Source organism: Heloderma suspectum, chromosome 14 (assembly GCF_057233095.1).
Source record: "Heloderma suspectum isolate Gila_16-S chromosome 14, 16-S_ref, whole genome shotgun sequence".
In the NCBI taxonomy this organism is placed as follows: Eukaryota; Metazoa; Chordata; class Lepidosauria; order Squamata; family Helodermatidae; genus Heloderma; species Heloderma suspectum.
In genome coordinates, this window is record NC_139471.1 from 21,365,196 (window position 1) to 21,385,085 (window position 19,890).

The 19,890-nt window shown below is 57.9% G+C and overlaps 1 protein-coding gene across 2 annotated transcripts in view; it reads left to right on the forward strand.

Annotated features, from left to right (window-relative positions):
* NR5A1 (nuclear receptor subfamily 5 group A member 1) overlaps positions 1–19,890 on the forward strand; it is a 44,936-nt gene continuing 25,046 nt past the window's right edge. Inside the window, exons 1-4 of one of the 2 annotated variants that reach the window (XM_084821443.1) lie at positions 1–394; positions 7,602–7,717; positions 12,883–13,024; positions 18,158–18,846. In XM_084821443.1, the coding sequence (XP_084677569.1) occupies positions 7,616–7,717; positions 12,883–13,024; positions 18,158–18,846 (933 nt within the window). In that variant the 5' untranslated portion in view covers positions 1–394; positions 7,602–7,615. Of the gene's footprint in view, positions 395–6,846; positions 7,063–7,601; positions 7,718–12,882; positions 13,025–18,157; positions 18,847–19,890 lie in introns of those variants that run through there. The other variant, XM_084821444.1, reaches the window with a different exon arrangement.

A 19,890-nucleotide genomic window follows, 5' to 3' on the forward strand; every position in this document is an offset into this window, starting at 1 on the left:
GCCACATTCTGATGCTCGTTTATGAACGGTGTTTTGTATCTTAATTTTTTTCTTCCTTTCGGGACGCCGTCACGTGGCCAAGGAGAAAGCCAATGAGGCAACTAATCTGAGCCCGTCCTGGCCACCATTTGGAGGCGGGGAGCGGCCGAGGGTCCGGCAGAGGCTGCAGCTCCCAGAACAAGGGTGCCCACGTTGAGACCCTCACGCAAGAGGGGGTCGGAGAGACCCACGCGATCAAACATACCCACGCACATCCTTTCCATGTGGCTCCATCCGGAGTAAGACCCGTCCGAGGACTTGGCTGTTGGCCACCTCCCGCTACTGGGGACACCAGTGAGAGAGCCCGGCTTCTCCGGCCCTGTGGACCGAGAGAGAGAACGAGCGGCATTGCCAAGTAAGTGATTGGTGGTGGGCGCTGCCAAGGTCATTGCAAGAGTTGCTTGTCTTTCCACCTCCAGGACGATCCCTCGTCTCTGGCTCAGGGCAAGGCAGGCTGAGACCCCACGGCACCGTCAGCCCGATGCCTCAGTCCCCATTTATCCGTGGGCCGGTTGCTTGGAAGGTCTAAACCCCAGTATGTACTGTTCAGGGAGGAAATCCATGGGCGCCCCCCCCCCCCGCGCTCATCAGTCTGTGTTCGCTTCCTGCGCAGCCCGCTTCTTGGGTTTGCTTTTGTGACGCTCCAGCAAGGCCGGGCCAGCCGGGCCAGGCCTGTGGGGAGACCGACCTGCCTGGCTGCCGGATCTCCCCTTCTGCTTAAGCCACGATCCTCCCTTCCCCAAATGGCAGGGTTTGCTTTTCTTTAGGCCTCAACCTGCAGATTCGATCCGGATTCTAATCAGAGCTTAACTGAAGCCCGGGCTCAATGCCAGAAGCTGTGTTTATGTTTGGAGCCAAGATTCAGCTCCACAACTTGTGTATGGAAGGAAAGGGTGCCCCTGCACATGAGCAGAGTCCTTCCCCCTGGCCACGGAATCACCACAGCCTTCCAGGTTGGGGCTTCCAGAAGCCAGAGCAGGCCTGAGGCATCTCAGCTTCGGAAGCGGCCCCTCGAGAAAGGCATTGGGAGAACAGCTTTAAACTAACCTCTGTTCACCCCAAAGTACTGGGGACCCAGCCTGGTTCTGGGACCCCTCCCGATCCATTTGGGACCCCTTCACCTTTTTCTTTCCAGGGTGGTTTTCATTTGCCCTCTCCTCATGTTAAAGAGAAAGGGAGCAACTCTGGGAGTGGATTGTATTTTTGCCAAGCTAGCTGGGGAATGCTGGGAGTTGTAGTCTGACACATCTGGAGGGCTACCAAGTTGGGGGAGGCCGCAGTAGCTAGAGCTCCCCTCCTCAGATCTGGGATTAGGACACAAGTCTCCCAGCTCGGGGAGGGGGAAGCATCATTGTCATGTGGGCAAGCTCCAGCACCCAAACACTGAACCCTTTCGAAAATAGAAAAATAAATTAGCCGCTCGCTAAGCTGTGAATAAGTTGGAGCTTATGGAGCTACGGACGGAGGAGCGCAGCACATTGGTGAGGGACCTGAGGGATTCCCCCCCACCCTTAGCCAAGATCCCTGCCCTCCAACTTCAGAGAGTCTACACAAGGAGGCTGGCTGTGTTGGAAAGGGCCCTCTGCACAGGCCCAGACAGCATCTTTCCCCAACCCCCACACCCACTCTTCCCATATTCCAGGGCACCAAGCAGTTTCCAAAGCCCGTGGAGGCTTCGCACCTTGGAGAGTTCCTTTAGAGTTCTGACTGGTTCTGACTGAAACCCAGAGCTGATTTACTGCCCCACTGACATCGGAGCCACCAGCCTCCGCTGTCCAAAGCTGAGCTGGACCCAAACTGAGTCCCAAAATGATAGCTGTTTAGAATCACAGGGTTGGAGGTGTCCCTGAAGGCCATCTAGTCCAGCCCTATGCTCAATGCAGCTAGAGCATCCCAAACTGAAGGGTTCTCCAGCCACTGCCTGAAGGCCTCTGGTGAAAGAGATCCCCCACCCCATCGCTCTAGGTCATTGGCTCCGTTCTCCAACTGCTCTTAGTTTCTCCAAATGTTCAACCGAAATCTAGCCTCCTGCAACTTAAGCCCCCTAGATTTTGTCCTGCCCTCTGCAGCAGCAGAGAAACAAGCCTTTGCCCTCTTCAGTGTGACACTTCTGAGTGACAGCCTTTCAGGGATGGGAAGAGGGCTGCCGTGTCTCCCTTCGGCCTTTTCACCTCCAGGCCGAACATATCCAGCTCCTTCAACCTTTCCTCATAAGGCTTGTTTTCTATACCACTCACTGTCTCCGTCACCCTCCTCTGAACCTACTGCAGTTTGTCTACATCCTTCTTAAAATGCAGTGCCCAGAATTGGACACAGTACTCCAGAGAAGGTCTGACTAGTGCAGAATAAAGTGGAATGATTACTTCTCATGATTTGGGAGCTTGGATTCTCCTCATGCTACCTAAAAGCACATTTGCCTTTTTTGCAGTTGCATCACACTGCTGGCTCACATTGAGCTTGTGATTAACTGCAGTCCCAAGATCCTTTGCACATGTACAACTGCCAAGCCAAGTATCCCCCATCTTATACTTTTACATTTGATTAAGGGTGAGGGTTGTCCTAAATGCAGGACTTTGCATTTCACTGCCGAAATACATTTGTAAGTTTCGGCCCAGTTTTCGATTCTGTCAAGGTCAACTTGAATTTTATCCTTGTCTTCTGAGGCATGCGCTATCCCTCCTCTTTTTTGTGTGTCATTCACAAACGTTATCAGGATTCGCTCCACCCCTTCATCTAAGCCGTGAACAAAAATATCGATTTCTCAACATGTTCCAAAATCAGCCCAGCCTCCTCAGGTAGCCTCGCCTTTCCCCATTCCCGGGTGTGGGAAGACAACCAACTCATGGCACCCTGCCTATGTTCAGAGGCACTCTTGCCTTGGTTAGCAGCACAGATTTTGTGTGTGCGGGCATTCTATTGCAAGTCTACTGCTCTCTCTGAGGGAGCTCTTCTCACTTGCTCCACAAATACACCCATAAGGCCCTCCAAGAGGGACCCATACGCCACAGCTCTCTGCACATGGACTGAGTAGCCTCTCTGCTGTGTAGGCCCACCACACCACAGGTCCCGCAGGGCAACCCTGGGTGGCCATTTCTCTCCGCCGCCCTGGCCCAATCACCAACGCTGTTCATCGCCATATTGGGCCATCCAGAGGGATCCTTGGCTTCCTTCCAGCAGCCACTGGAGAACGACAAGGGTGGAAAACCCCTCTCCATGCTTTGAAAGGCATCTTGACTCGGGGAGGAACGCTGCAGGCAGTGCCGTGTGTGTGTGTGTGTGTGTGTGTGTGTGTGAATGTTTCCCATTAGGGGGGAGAGAGACCTTCCCTGCCCGTAAAAAACCAACCCTCCCCAACCTGGAGTGGTGCAGTCCAGGAAAAGGCTGCGCTTGTGTGAAGGGGCTGCCTGGCACCAATTGTTGTCGACTTTAGGGGGAGGTGCCCCTACCTGCAGAAACTGGCCCTGCGGCTGGGGGCTGCTGGGAGTTGTAGTCCAACCTCTCTGGAAGGCGTGAGGGGAAGACGGCTCCAGAGCGTTTCTTGCACCGACAGGCCCCGAAGCAGAGATGAGGGTCGGCAGGGAAGGTGTGGGTGGGGGGTTACAGCAGCCTGGGCGCGAAGGAAGGGGGCGCCCCATGGAGGTCTGTCCCTCTGGGGAGAGAGGGGCGTGGCGCACGACCGAGGGGCCCCAACCCCGCGTCCTGAGGGCCCCTTTCCTCCTCTGCCTCCTACTCACCCGAGATCCGCAGCTGATGGGGGAGGGCGTCGCCCTAACCCCCCAGCCCCTGGGCAGCCCCACTTTCATGCTCGCCGCCTTCTGGTCCTCTCAGGCTGCAGGGCAGAGTCACACTCACCAAGGGGGCGCCGGAAGAGGCGGGAGACGCGCAAAGCCAGGCTGGCTTACCCGTGGTGTGGGAGAGTCCTGAGCTGAAGGCACGGGCTGTACCACTTCCGTCTGCGCTTTGCAGCTCACGTTCTTAGCGCGCAATCCGAGGCATGTTTAGACTGAAAAAAAGTCCTACAACTCCCGGCATGCTGGGAATTGTAGGGCTTTTTTCTGTGTAAACATGCACTGGATTGCACCTTTTAACTTTTTTTTTTCTGTGTAAATATGCACAGGATTGCGCCTTTGAATATTTTTTCCTGTGTAACCATACATAGGGTTGCACCTTTTAACATCCTCTGCCTGTATATGCATGCTTCTTAAAAATAAAATGTTTTTAAAAATCTGTGCAAGAAGAGAACTAGCAGAGAAGGAGCGATCCGGCTGGACATTTTACTGCAGCGGGTTCTTTTTTTCGTCTTTTCTTTTTTACCCGAGGAAACAAACAGCCCTGCACCCCGGAGAGGGTATAGTTCTGTTGCCTTACGCTGCTGCTGCCTCAGGCTCCAAAATCGATCCCTGGAGTGGCAGCCAGTGGCTGCTCAAGCGATCCCTTTCGCCTGCCGCCTTTTCGTGCACAGACGCCCAAGGCAGCGAACAATGTACATACATCCAGAAAGCAATGTCAAGATAATCAAAATAGAATAGAAACATAGACTCGCGCGCGCGCGCACACAGACACACACATATATGGTTCTATTGTGTGTGTGTGTGTGTGTGTGTGTGTATGGTTCTATGGTATTTTGAGAGAGAGAGAGAGAGAGAGAGAGAATAAAGCAAGCTCAAAAGCGGAATGCAAGGCAGATTAAAAACAAGAGGCCGGGCTTTATTTCTAAAATGTCCGTTTGTGGGGGAGGGCGGATCTTCCTGGAAGCCCCACTCCCACACCCCAAGAATGCTTTTGCTCCGCCTCATCCCCGGTTCCTCCGTGGTACTCTGCACACGCTCAGTGGCTCCCCTTCGTTATTACCACGACCCACGGTGGATGGAATTTTGTCCTCAGAGGAGGGGGTTTGTGCCACACACACGCAGCCCAGACCAGGAGAGGAGTCCGAGGGAACGGTCAATAGCAGGGGCTTTTCCACTGAAACACCCGTCCTCGTGGCCTCTGGTCTTCCGACCCTCTGGCTTCCCGGTGATCCAGCCCCACTCCCACCCAGCACGGAGCGAACTAGGGGGGCATACATAACCAACAGCCTCGCTATAAGGCAGGCTAGTTAGGGTCGGGAAGGGTTCATAGCCACCTTCCCCGACCCAGATGTGCTGGACTACAACACCCATCATACCCAGAGGCGCGGGTTCTGGCTGGGAGTTGTAGCCCAAGACATCGGGAGGAGGGCGCAAGGCTGGGGAAGGCCCGTTTAGATGACCCCTTGCTTCCCTCCTGGCTCTCCAGATCTCGGCAGGGGCCCCGCCGAGCAGCCCAGGGCGACACGGGGCAGGGCCGCTGCTCTTCCCACTGACCCCCGTCCCTCCTTTGAGCAAGAGCGGCCCCCTTTCCCCCCCGCTGGCGCGGATACGAGTCCCCAGAGGTGTAGCACGTGTGAATGGAAGGCTCTCGCCGCTTTTTCTTTGCAGCCAAGCGGGAACGAAGCCACCGGAGCGGGCAGAGCCGGGGGAGGGGGGGGGCAGCGCTGAAAGAAAGACACACACACCCCGCGCCCGCAGAAAAGCGGCCTCGATCCTTCCCCCTGGTTCTTGCGCCACGAAGTGAGACGCGATGCCCTGCGCGGCGACGGGGAGGGAGGATCGCGCCGCTCCGGGCGAGCGGACGGAGCCCCCCCAGCCGAGCTCGCCCCTTCCTCCCAGCCCGCCCCCGCCCTGCCGGACCCGCACCCCCCCCCGTCCCCTTGCCTGGCGCGCCACGAACAGCGGAGGGCCGTTGTCTGGGGCGCTGCTTCGACGGACACCCCCGCCCGCCTCTCCGGGGCTTCGTGGAAGCGGCTCGGGCGCCTCGAAATGCCCGGAGCCCGAAGAACTTCGAGCGCGCTCTCGTGGGGGGGGGGGTCCCCTGGGGGGAGACGCAAGATGTGAAGGGGGCTTATAGCCCTCTCTCCGCCCCTCCCGCTTTTCTCTCCACCACCGTCTTCAAGTTCGTGGTGCTGTTTCAAACATGCAGTATTGAGCCAAAGGTGCCCTCCGCGTCGCTTGCCTTGGCTTCATCCGTGGAGAGGCAAGGACGCACCGGGTGGGAAATTCCGAAGCCATTCTTATTGTAAATGTACATAATAAGAATAGTAATGTAATTATTTACGTTCTATAAATAATGATATAAAAGGTACTATATTTATATTTATAAATATAATAATATTACCTATATTATTTATAAATATAAATATAATACATATTATAATAACGATAAATATTATAATAATTATAATAAATGTTGTGAACTGCCCAGAGAGCTCCGGTTATTGGGCGGTATAGACAAGCAATAAATAATATATTTATTCTAAATATTTAAAAATCTATTATTAGTACTGTAAGGTTTATTGCATGATGATTAATGAGCGAGGACCCGCCTTTGAAATCAAGAAGGAATGTATCCCTTCTGAAATTCAGCGGGGGAAGGAACTCCAGCCGTGGCTGCGAATATTTTACTCGCGAGTAACTCCACTGAAAATCAGTGCGGCTTCCTCTCGAGTCCGAACCGGTGAAATGGCCACAGAAAGAGCGGCGGGGAGGGAGCTCCCCATGGCCAGAGAGACAGAGGCGCGTTGGGGAAGGCTCCGGAGGCGAATGACCCGCCCGTTCCTTTGGGTTCCTTTGGGACGGGGCGTCCTGCCCGGTTCCCTCAGCTGGCCAAGCGGCGAACGAGAGCGGGGGTCTCAGGGGTGACGGGGCCTGGCCTGTCCCCCCACCCCTCATCCAAGTCAGGTTGGATCCAAGTCAGGCCTCTCATCCGAGCTGGGCGGGCAAAGAGAAGGAAAGGAAGCGACGCGAGTTCGGCTCGTCGCGTGCGGAGGGCGCGCCGACCCCTCCCGGCGCCCCGGGGCGCGTGGGCTCGGCTCGCGTGGGAGCGCCTCATCTCCCCCCCTGCGCCCCGTTCCCCGGGCGGGGGGCGTCTGCCCAGGCGAGCTGCGCGGGAGGCGGAGAGCGCGCGGGGCGTTCGGGTGCCGCCGGCCCGGGCAGGCAGGAAAAGGTGATCCTGGCGGGCGGGAGCCCGGAGGGACGGTGGCAGGCAGCCGCCGAGACCCCGGCCCGCCTCCCGGCATCCCCAGCCCGCCGCGCCCTTCCCGGCTCAGCCCGGCTCCTCGTGCCTTCCCTTCCGCGGTGCGCCCCGTCGGGGCCAAGAGCGGGTCCCGGCTCTGGGGGCGCGGGCGGGGGGAGGAAACCAGGCTGGACGGGACGTTTCTCCGCCGGGCGGGGGGGCTGGCCGAGAGGGCGCGGCCCCACCCAGGGACACCGGCGGGAGCGCTCCGTCGGCGCACCGAAGCCCTCCTTCCCCGGCTGGCTGCTTCCTTCTTCTGCCCCCCCGCCGCACCCCGGCGGCGGCGGCGGCGGCGGCGGAGGCGCGCTATAAAGGCGGCCCTCCCCTCCCTCGCTCCCTCCCTCGCGGGCCCGCGGGGCTGCCAGTCCGTCCTTGGGCTCCGCGCCGGCCGCCCCCTGGGGCCCCTGTCCCCTCCCCGCCGCCGCCCCCGGCGAGGTCTCAGGCGCTCCCGGCTCTTCTCCTTCCCGCAGGGCCGGCGGAGGGGATGGATTATTCCTACGACGACGACTTGGACGAGCTGTGCCCCGTCTGCGGGGACAAGGTCTCCGGCTACCACTACGGGCTGCTCACCTGCGAAAGCTGCAAGGTAAGCGCCGCGCTCGGGCCGGGCGGGGCCGGGGGGACCCCCGCCGCCGCCGCCGCCGCCGCCACGTACACGCGCGCGGGCGGACGGGGGGATCCCGCTGGCTCGGGCAGGCCGAGACGGGCTTCCCCGAGGAGAGGAGGGGAAGCCCCCCGTCCCACCTCCGGCGCGAGGGCTGCCGCCAAAGCAGCCCTCCCCGGGCGAACGCCTCGGACTACCACTCCCGTAGTCCGCGACCCCCCGGCCGGGGGCTGATGGGATTTGTAGTCTGACGGAATTTGTGCGAGGCTTCTGTTGTCCGGAAAACCGGCCAGGGGCTCTGTTGGAGGGGAGGCGAGGGGGGAGGGCAGAGACCCCCGAAGTCTCCCTCCGAACGTCCCATCCACCCCCGCCCCCGAAGAGAGAGTGGAGGGCAGCAGCGAGGGACGGGGCGACCCCCGCGCCGGGGATCCCGGACTCAGGCCAGCGGCCCGATTATCATAATCAACATCGCCTCGGGCCGCCAGCGCGGGACCGACTCGGCGCCGCTCCGCAGCCAGAAGAGCCGAGGGGCCCGGCGGCGGCTTTCCTCGGCGCGGGGAGCCGCGGGCTTTTCCAAGGGGAGGCTTCCGGTAAGGAGAGGAGTTCTGCAAAGACCGCGGGATCAAAAGCGGGAGGATAAAAATCGAAGAGGAAGCCACTCTGATGTAGCCACTCAACGAATTAAGAATATTATAAGAATAATACTAACCACCACAGCAGTAGTAGTGATGATAATAATAATAATAATAATAATAGTTGAGTGTCTTCATTATTAATAAGAGCAGACACTATTATGTTGCTGTGTACTGTCATTAATATTAACATTAGCAGAGCTAATAATAATATAATCGATCGCGAGTGTCCGTGGAGATGCCTGTGCGTCGGAGCCCAAGTCGTCTTTCTCCTCTAGAATTCCCAATTCTGCTGCTTCGAAGGAGCAAGAGGGGACCCAGGAGACCGTGTGAACCTGGAGGAGTCCTTCTCCGTGGTGTTTCCCAGTAAATCTCAGTAGTCTGCCCCTGGACGCAGCTCGCCCTTAGCCTGAATCTGCAATCTGCCCTCAAATCAATTCGTTTTCGTTCTTAAAAAAAAAAAAAAGTATTAGAGAGAAAACGGGAGAACACTAATTATTCCCCCCACCCCTTGGGATACAGATTTCAAAATTGGCACGTTTTAGGGCGGGACGCATCCGAACGAGGAAAATCGCCGTGGACACCGATTCGAAGTCACTCCAGTTCAGAACTGCAGGTTTGCACAGTCTGTTTTCGGCCTGCCTCTCCCGCAAAGCCCTTCGGCCCCCTAAATCCACCTGGCATATGCGCGAAGGGGGAATGGTTTGATAATTAATAAATAATAATAATAAACTATTATTATTTATATATTTATAATATATTAACTATATTATGACCCATTTCCAAAATTTTATTAATGTTTTTATTTAAGGAGAAATCAAACGCTTTAGGAATAAACAAAAACAATTTATTTAGAAAGAAATCAAAGCAGAAAATACGCCAGGACTTAATCAAACCCGTTCTGCCTCTTCCGAGCCATCTTGAATGACGATTCGTTGAGGGGCGGGGGTCCTTCCCAGCGAACGAAATTCTCGCCATGAATACGTTCGGGCCCCCTCTCCTCCAGGCTCCAGGGGAGGGTTAGGTGAACCGGGGGGGGGGGGTGTTGTTGCCGTTATTTTCCGAAGAAAGCGTCGGATGTAGTTTGGACGCCCGGCAAAGGGACGGGCGCAGGAGACCCCGGCGCGCTGCGCTGCGCGGCGCTGCGCTGCGGCGCGGCGCGGCCGCCCTGTCGTTGCGGAGGCGAGGCGGCAAAACGAAAGCGCCCCGGCCAGACGAGGAGGGCGGCCCGGCGGGGAGCGGGCTCCCTTTCCGCGCGCGCGCGTCCCGCCTCCGAGGGTCAGCCCGGGAGGAAGGGCTGGTTGTCCCCCGGGAAAGCTGCGCCCCTGCCCGGGGGCAGAGAGGTGCCCGAGGACTGGGCTCGCGCGCCCCGTCGGGCCGGAGGTGTGCTCGGCTCGGCTCCCCCGAGGGGGTCCGGAGAGAGGCTTTGCGGGGGGCGGCGGGAGAAGGACCGCGCCGGGGGGGTGCGGATAGGGGGAAGGGAGTCTTCAACCTCGAGGCCCCCCCTCACCGCCAACCACCCTCTGGCGTTATTTCCCGAAGCCCTCCCGCTCCCTCGCGGGCTCCGCGCCCCAGCAATAGGGCCCCCTCCAGAAGTCAGAGCTGTAATTGGACCTCTCCTCCCCCGGGGCGGAGGGGCATTTATTTCCGAGCAGGCCCCTCCTCTGCTTCCTTGCGCGCGTCCGGGCTCCTTCCTCCAGAGCCGCGAATGCCCCTTCTGTGAGATCGCGGGCTCTCCTCGAGCGGAGGGGTCGGCCTGGGGAGGGCGAGAAATGGACTGGGGAGGTGTCCCCCCCGCGCTGAGCGAGGCCGAGGCCCACTGAGACGCTTGGGGGGTCCCAGTCGCCCCGGCTGCCCTCCCCCACGGTCCTGGTCGGGCGGACAGCAGCAGCGGGAACGCCCCCCCCCCCCGGGCTGCCTTTTCTTCTCGAATTCCTCGATCCTCTGAATTGAGCGGATCAGGAACCAACGCCCGGGAGGGGGACGTGTCTGTGATGAGCTTGAACTCCTAAGCTCCAAGGGTGGGTAACACGCGCACTACAACTCCCAGTTCCCATTCCAGCTGGGGCTGATGGAAGCTGGAGTCTGAACAGCACCGAGAGGGCCACACATTATCCATGCCCTAAACCCTAATCCCCAGGTCTGGGGGGGGGGCGGCAGGGGGCAGGGTTGTGATGGCGGGAGGGAGAGGAGCCATCTCATGTACTCTGCACATGCTCAGAGAAGGCTTTAGTATTTTAGACGTCCTCCTCTTTCATCCGTAAGGGGTGGGGGGGGCAAAGAAGAAAAGGCACACTCTGCATATACTCAGAGGTCCCCTTTCTTCATCATGAGGACACATATTCTAGGACTCATCCCAGATAGGTAAAAGCAGGCTAAGTCGCTATTATCATTATCCTCATCCTCACCATCAGTGTGCATGGAAATTTACTAGGGCTAGGCCCCGAGGAGCTTACAGTCTTCAAATATGTTCTCAGGGTGGTGTGTGAAAATGACAAGATAACAAAATATAATGATAAAAACCTAGTTTTAATATTTCCAGACATTTCAAAATTCTCATATTTATTTATTTATTTATTTATTACATTTATATCCTGCCTTTTTTCCCCCTTAAAGAACCCAAGGTGGCGTACATAATCCTCCTCTCCCTTTTATCCTCACAACAACAACCCTGTGAGGTGGGCTGGGCTGAGAGGCTGTGACTGGCCCAAAGTCGCCCAGTAACCTTCCATGGCCGAGTGGGGACTAGAGCCCCGATCTCCCGGCTCCCAGTCCAACTCTCTCAGCACTACACCATGCTGGCATATGTGGGAGAAAAACCTCTGAAAATATTAAAACTAGATTTTAAAAAGTATATATATGGATGGTGCTTCTACCACTGGATCCTGTACCCATAAAGGTTGTGCCTAAGAAGTGGTTCTATGGATCACTGCACCACTGCACAGTACAGAATCCTGCACACTCATTGCTTATGGATGGAATATGGTGGCCCTGCTGGCAAGGGATGAGGAAGCTGTAGTCTGCCACATCTGGAGGGCACCAAGGCTAGGGAAGGCTTGGGAGAAGGCACCCACAGCTTTATGAAGATGTAGTTGAAGCATCTGCAACATAATAATAATAATAATAATAATGTGGTTATGTATTACATTTCAGTTATGTGAAGCCCTTTGTTCAGCCTTCTCCAACCCTCCAAACTCCAGATGCATCAGACTACATCTCCCATCACTCTCAACCAGTATGGCCAATGCCCTGTTGGCTGGGGGTGATGGGATTTGTAATTGAACACATCCGGAGAGTCCAGGGTTGGGGAAGGCTCCCAGTAAATCTCGCAAGGTAGGTCAATATTACCCCAATTTTCCAGGTGGGGAGAGAGGTGTGGTTCAGTGGTTAGGACCAGGGAAACCCAGGTTCAAATCCCTATTCTGCCATGATGCGCTTCCTGGGCTCCCATCTTGGATCATTCCCTCTCCGCCCAATATACCTCACAGGGTTGTGAAGATAAAATAAGGGTGGGAGAAGCCATGTCAACAATGAATAAATCAATATAACAAATATTGGCTGTGGCGGTTTGTTTCTTATTTATGCCCTTCACACCGCAGCCTGCTATATCCAGGATCAAAGGGCGAGACGTCCACGTGGGAGGAGGGGGTTAACTCGGAATTGAGGCCCCAGCCTCACACCCCTGTTGCCTCGATCAGCCCCCTCCCCAAGGAGCACAGGAATGAGATGGGATTTGAACCCAGGACCAGAGCCAGCAAGCTACCCCAGCCTTCTCCAACCTAGTGCCCTCCAGGTGTGTTGGACTCAAACTCCCATCATTCCCGACCAGCATTGGCCATGCCAGAGAAATGATGGGAGTTGTAGTCCAACACATTTGGAGACCATCGGGTTTTGGGAAGGCAGATCTACCCCCTGAAACTTAGCAGCTTGTCCTTGCTCACGTCTGGGGCTCAAATCTATGCCCGGCTGCTCTGGATAGGAACCTCTCTGTGCAGTGGCGCCGTCAGGGTAGGTCTTTGGGGCAGGAGCCCAGGGGCCCCATTCAGCAGACCCCCCCAAACACAGCAGGGCTGGCTCATCGCGGTTTGAAGTACGTGAAGTAACACGTCACCATCTATATACAGTTAGGTCATTAAGGGCGCAATCCCAGGCATGTTTAGCCGGAAGAAAGTCCTACCACTCCCAGCCAGAAAAAAACCCCGACCACCAGCTGGGGAATGCTAGGAGTGGCAGGACTTTCTTCCGGCTAAACATGCCTGGGATTGCGCCCCAAGATGAACTAACTGCGCCACTGCCTCTGTTCTGGAATGCCTGGCAGAATAATTCAGGCAAGAGCGCTCCTGGGGGTATGCAAGGTGCATTTTTCTATTTTCCTCCTCCTCACAAGAAAAAGGCGGAGCCCCAGCGCCACAAGGAGGGACAAGGGCGGGGGACACCTCTGTGGTCCAGTTCGCTGGACCAGGCGCTCTTCCTCCGCGCTGCCCATCTCAGCCTTTCTCTCTCTCGCCTGTTCAGGGCTTCTTCAAGAGGACGGTGCAAAATAACAAGCACTACACGTGTACCGAAAGCCAGACCTGCAAGATCGATAAGACGCAGCGCAAAAGGTGTCCCTACTGCCGTTTTCAGAAGTGCCTGGCGGTCGGCATGAGACTGGAAGGTGAGCCGCCGCCGCCGCCAAGTCGCGCGTTCCCTCCCTGTTGCACGTCGGAAGGGAAAGCGGGGGCCGCGGAACTGCCTCCGGAGGCCTTCCGGGGCCCTTTCCTGGGGGGCTTTCCAGCATCCCAGCAACGTCTGGGCTTTTGCCTCGAGATGGCCCGAAAGTTTCCCCTCCCTGGCGCTTTCCAGGCTTCTCACGGCAAACTAGACGGCGTGACGCGCAGGGGCTGCCTCCCTCTGCCTCGGTATTTTGGTTCTGCCGCAAGCAGCGAGTTGGGGAGAGGCTGCGGGTTTGAGCGGGGGGGGGGGGCGGCGACCGTGGGGCTGCCTGCTACTTCATCCCTTCTCCTTCCACCCATTTTCTGCCCGCCGCCCCGGAAAAAATGCGAGGGCGAGCGCAGACATTTTCTCCACGTGTCGTGCAAAGGCAAACCCCCTCTCGGGCCGGCGCGCGGGTTTGGGAAGAGGATGCTTCCCCCTTCCTCTTGAGCAGCGCGGCCAAAGCAGCGCGAGGCATCTCGACGGGGCTTCTGAAGCTGCCGTCTTCTCCGCGGAGAGTAAATTCCATTAAATTCAGTGGGGCTTGCTTCCGAGTGAACCTGCTTAGGAGCTGTGAAAGCAGGCCCCGGGGAAAAAGAGAACTGTTGCGCTGACGGCGTATGGGTGGCCGGCCGGCCGCATTGCCGCCATATGCAAGCCGGTAATACTACTACGAAATAGTGGCAGCATTCCCGGCTCTTCTGCCGCTTCCCTGGTGCGTTACCCCGTGTTTGCCCAGAAGCGCGCTGCCCCACGTTTCCGGAGGCACGCGTCGTCCCTCCGAAGCTGCCGGAGAACAGGAGCCCGAACCTTCTGCGCTGCTTTCATTCCGCCCCAGCGCTGGAACGAAAGGGACCCTCCCTCCATTCCGCCCGGTGCTGAGTGCGCTGGCTCGGGGCCCAGCGACCCATCGGAATGTGCCGGGCTGGCTCGGGTCCCTTGACGTGCCGATTGCTCAGCGCCCAGCTGGACGGCGCCCACGCTGGTGTGAGACGGGGAGCGGGCGTTTTGCCTTTTGCTTCTCCTCCTTTTCCAGAGAAGTCTGTTCCCAAGTGGTACTAAGTTGATGGCCAGAAAGGGGTGGGGGGGGGAGAGCCCTTCTTCACCTGAATCCCTGGAAACCTGACGCCCCTCTGAAATGTTGGACTACAATTCCCATCAGCCCCAGTTACCTTGCCCAGTGGTCAGGGATTATGAGAGCTGTCGTCCAAGTGGACTAACAGTTTCCATATTTGAGTAAATAAGTATGCTCTAGTAAAGGAGTAATTCCTATGTTCCAGCTAAGAAACAAACAATTCTTAGTTCCAATAAATAAATCTAATATAGTGCCTTTGAAATCCTCATTAGCAATATCTTTACTGGGCCAACTCAGCGGTGGCCAAAGGATGTGCAAGCTTTCGAGATCTCGAGATCTCTTCATCAGATGTTACAAGAAGTGGGTGTGTTTCAAAAGGAGGTGGGGAGAGAAAATTGCTGACTTGATGTTGGGGGTCACATGATGGAAGCATCTTGAGATGGAAATGGGGGAGGAGGGTTTGCTGACATTCAAACTGGGCTCTACCAGGTGATGTGATGGTTTCGGGTTTCATATAGAACAGCCCCTGGGACTGCTAGGAACAAGAAATAAGCAATCAATGGCTGATCCCTTATTGTAGAAAATGTAACATCTAGCTGGTCCCCCAACCTGCCTTTCCTAAGGTTTTGCTTGAGGAACAGATCTCAAAAGCTTCCACATTTTTTGGTATCCTTTGAGTTGGCCTGATAAAGGTGTTACATGGGTACAGATTTTGGCATTTTACTTATGGCTGTCTCGGCTTTTTACAGGGCCTTTGGGTGGGCGCAGTGCACCTTTCCCTTTGTAAACACAATCAGCCCCCACCCCTGAAAACAAGGAAGAAGGATGGTAAGGTTAAAAGCCTTTGCCTGGCACTGGGGTTAGGTTTGACCTGGAGAAGGAGATCAGAGGCCACTAGTCCTGATGGCTAGATGCTACCTCCAGTACCTGAGGCAGTATGCCTGTGTACACCAGCTGCTGGGGAACATGGGTGGGAGGTTGCTGTTGCACTCGGATCCTGCTTGTGAGTTTCCCATGGGCAGCTGGTTGGCCACTGTGTGAGCAGAATGCTGACCTGGATGGACCCTTGGTCTTACCCAGCAGGGCTTTTCATATGTTCTTATTATGTTGCCTGCACCAAACCATGGAGAACAGAACCAGCCTTGTGCTATTTTACCCACCAGGGAATGGGGGCGGGGGGGGCACAGAGAACGATGCCCCAGCCTGCCTGACTGCTGTCTTTCGCTTGGTGAAAATTGGTGCTCTGCTTTTCCCCCAGTGATCAGCCTTTATTGGGTAGGGATGGGAAAAGAAAAACAGCAAGCAAACCATGATCCGACATACTTCTAAAGAGATCCCCCAACAACGGGTAAAAAGCCAGCCTGAAATTACTGATCTGGAAGAACAAGAGGAGAAAAGGAGGGGCGCTAACAAGGCTGCCTGGACCAGAGGAAGGCATGTGTGTGCAAGCACGAGCGGGGTGGGGGGCCCTGAGAAGGAGGCAGCTCTCACAGCCCTGCAGTAGGCACTTTCCTTCGTGAACAAAGATGGTATGGCTTGCAGTGAGCATAATGTGCCGCCTCCACCACATGTGGAAGCAACAGGCTTTTCTGGCTCACATCTCGGCTGGGCACATTGTGCGATGCAGAGCTCATCTCCGTCGGCGCCTAGGGCATCCTCCTGTGGCAAGAGCACAGAGAAGCCTCAGTCACTCTTCCAGCCCACAGCCAACCTGTCTCTCCATGACAGCAGCCGCGGAAGAAAGGGAGCAGGTTGCATCCAAGACAGGCAGGTCTCTGGCCTGGAAACTCAGTGGTGGGTGGAGGACTTCCCACCATAGAGTTTGTAGACAAGAGAGGCTCACACCCCCAGGTGTGTGTGGGAGGAGGCCTGGATTGGCCCATCCCGTGGAGTGCTGAGTCCAAGAGTCCTTAGCTCATCCATATGCACAACAGCCCTTCGAGGTAGTGTCTTAATGGCCCCATTCCACACAGACGGGAGATAGTGACTTGCTCAAGACATAAGAAGCCATAGCTAACGTAGGATTTGAACCCAAGTCTCTCCACAGAGGGAACGCTAACATCCTCCCTGTTTGATCACCCTGGCTGAGAATGTGTCAGGGACAAGAGGGGAGAGCTTTTTATACAGAAGCAACAAGAAATGTGTGTGGAGGGCAGGGAGGCTGGAATCGGGACGCTCCTTTTCACAGCCATAAGAGCCCTGCTGGATCAGACCTAGGGTCCATCTAGCCCAGCATTCTGTTCACACAGTGGCCAACCAGCTAGCTGCCCACGGGAAACCCACAAGCAGGGCAGGAGTGCAACAGCACCCTCCCGCCCATGTTCCCCAGCAACTGGTGTACACAGGCACACTGCTTATAGCCACCAGGACTGGCGGCCATTGATAGCCTTCTCCTCCAGGAATTTGCCCAACCCCTCTTTTTAAAGTTGGTGGCCATCACCACATCCTGCGGTAGCGAATTCCATAGTTTGACTCTGCGGTGGGTGAAGCCCTTCCTTTGATCTGTCCTGAATCTCCCACCCATCAGCTCCACGGGAGGACCCCGCTGGGTTCTAGTATTAGGAGAGAGGGAGGAAAATCGTGAGTTACTGAATCCGAAAAGCCAGACGTCTCCAACCGGGGGCCCTCCAGAGGGGTTGGACTACAACTCCCAGCATGCCCCAGCTAGCATAGTCGCCGGGGGAGGCCGCCCCAACGAAGAAGGCCGCCCCAGCGCAGCTTGCCGGTGGCTGGGAGCTCCACGCGCAGGCCCCTCGCCCGAGTGGGGAGAGGCGGCCCTGGCGGGGCTCTCCCTTCCCCGCCTCGCTCCAGAGAAACGTGGGAGGCGAAGCCGAGCCCCCTTTAAATAGACCGTGGCTCCGCCGGATTTCTTCCCGGCGTGGGAGTCTCTCTCCCTCTCTCCCCGCGGCTGGAACCGCTTCCTGCGGCGACTCCCCCTTCGCCTTCCCTTCTTGTGCTTAGGGACTTGGCTTGGCCCTGCTGCTCGAGGGAGGGGGCGGCGGGGGAGGGTGGCACAGCTCGATGGGGCGGGGGGAGATGTGGGCAAAGAAGAGGCAATGCTAGTTTGGGAGGTGGGGGCGCGCACGTTTCCCGACGGTGCGCTCTGGCCAAAGTCCTCGAGGGTCTTGGCTGCGGGGGGGGGGGGGGAGAAGCGGCCCGTCTGTTTGAGCCGCTTCCAAGGCAGCTGCGCTCTTGGGAACAGCGGGGGGGGGGGCAGGGGAAGTGTGGGGGGAGATGCAGACGGGTTGCAGAGAAGCACCTGGTCATCCGAGCGTCCTGACACATTCTTGAGCGCTGCTTGAGGTTAAGAACATAAGAAGCACCCTGCTGGATCAGACCAAGGGTCCATCTAGCCCAGCATTCTGTTCACACAGTGGCCGACCAGCTGCCCACGGGAAACCCAGGAGGAGAGCAGGAGTGCAACAGCACCCTCCCGCCCATGTTCCCCAGCAACCGGCGTACGCAGGCATACTGCCTCGTATACTGGAGGCAGCATCTAGCCATCAGGACTAGTCGCCATTGGTGGCCTGCTCCTCCAGGAATTTGTCCAGCCCCCTTTTAGAGCCATCCACGCTGGTGGCCATCGATCACTACATCTTGTGGAAGTGAGTTCCATCGCTTAGCTCTGCGCGGCGTGAGGAAGCCCTTCTCCCAGGACAGAGCTCTTGGGAGGGGGCAGAGAGCGCGTTGCGCGCGAGGCCGCACGCGCCCCCCGCCCCGCAGCAGCAGCCACCTCCCAGCCGCGCTCGTTTGACGCTCCCCACCCCTGAATTTCCCTGCCCGACGCGGCCACGTGGGGAGCGAAGCCCCCGCTGGCCGCCGAGCGGCTGTCGGGGGATTCCCAGCCCCGGCGTCGGAAAGGGCTTCCCCCTCCCTCGCCTGGAGGCCACGCTGCAGAGGAGGGCGCGCGGCGAGCCAAAGCGGGGCGGCGGCGGCGGCAACCGGCGTCGTGCGAACGCGGCGCGGGCCTTCCCCGCCCGGCGCTGACGCGCCCCTCGCTCTCCCCTGTCCCCCGTGCAGCCGTGCGCGCCGACCGCATGCGGGGCGGGCGCAACAAGTTCGGCCCGATGTACAAGCGCGACCGCGCCCTGAAGCAGCAGAAGAAGGCGCTGATCCGCGCCAGCGGCTTCAAGCTGGAGACGGCGCCGCCGCCGCCGCCGCCCATCGTGTCGCCCGTGCCGGCGGCGGACTACAGCGGCCTGCCCGCCTCGCTGCACGGCCTGGCGCACCACCGCGGCGCGGCCAAGGGGCTGCCGCCGCCCAGCGTGGCCGCCATGACGCCCGTCGACTACGAGCGCGGCTCCTACGGCGCGCCCGCGCTGGCCCTGCCGGTGCCCGCCGGCCACGGCGCGCTGTCGGGCTACCACTACCCGCCCTTCGCCAGCCGGGCCATCAAGTCCGAGTTCCCGGAGCCGTACGCGGCGCACCCGCACGAGGCCGCGCCCGCGTACCCCTACCCGGAGGCATACCCCGGCGGCGGCTCCCCGGCCGCGGCGCCCGACCTCCCCGACGTGATCGTGAAGCTGCTGCAGCTGGAGCCCGACGAGGCGCAGGTCAAGGGCCGCATCCTGACGTGCCTGCAGCAGGAGCAGGGCAAGGGCCGCCACGACAAGCTCAGCACCTTCGACCTCATGTGCAAGATGGCCGACCAGACGCTCTTCGCCATCGTGGAGTGGGCGCGCAGCTGCATCTTCTTCAAGGAGCTGGAGGTGAGCCCGTTTCCCAGCCCCCGAAGGGAGCCCCTTCCCCACGGCTCGCGCGCCCAAGGAACGGGCGCGCCTGCAGGGAGGCGAGCCTCTGGCCTCCCTCGACGCCCGCCGGGGAGGTCGAGGGAGGCAGCCTGCGGTGAGCTGGTTGAAGCAAAGTGTCTTACAGGCCTGTCCAGGGTGTTACCTAAAGCAGGGAGGGGGGCGCCTTTGGCCCTCCAGATGCTTTGGCCTACAACTCCCATCAGCATAGTCCTGCTCCCCCCAGCTTGGTACCCTCCAGGTGTGTCGGACTGCAACTCCCAGCATGCCCAGCCCAACACATCTGGAGGGCCGCAGTTTGCTCACCCCTGTTCTAAAGGAAGTCCGGAGGACCTGGGTGCTGGTAGTCATTTCTCCCCCTGCCTCCACCCCCAGCCCTTAAAAGCCCTCTTGAACCCAGTCCCTACCTCTAGAGGCAGCAAATTCCGCAAGCCACTGATGCTTGGCCACCTTTTGACATTGTGAAGGGCGGGGGGGGGGGGAGTTTCTATTAGCAAGCAGCAGCCTTTGGCTGGCCTAGCAGAACAGCTGAGTTCTCCCCCCCCCCATCCCTTCAATTCCCCCATCCATCGTTCCCTGCACTGTAAAAGGCGGTGATGGACTTGCACGTTCAATGGGTTAAATGAACTATTGCCGGTGTGTGTCTTTTATAGTTTTCCACTCAAACCTCAAGCAGAATATAAAGCCGCCACTTCGGCAGTCTATGGGCGTAACTCATTTGAGGCCAGGCCGAGCAGGCTCAGCTGGGATATGGGCTGCTGGCAGCTTCCTCCAACGAATAGCAGCAGAGCTGTGAGATGCTGTTGCATGTCTCCTTCCAAGGCTCTTGGCCCTGCTCCTCCAGCTTCTTAGTCTAGGCATACGCAAGGAGCATCCTTCTCAGCCTGGTCTCTTCCAGTAACCTCATGTTCCTACCTAGATGAAAGATGCTTCCTTGGTCTCCTCCTGCACCATGTCCAGTGTGAGCAAAGGAAATAGCTCATAGCGGCTGCTGTGGGAGTGGCT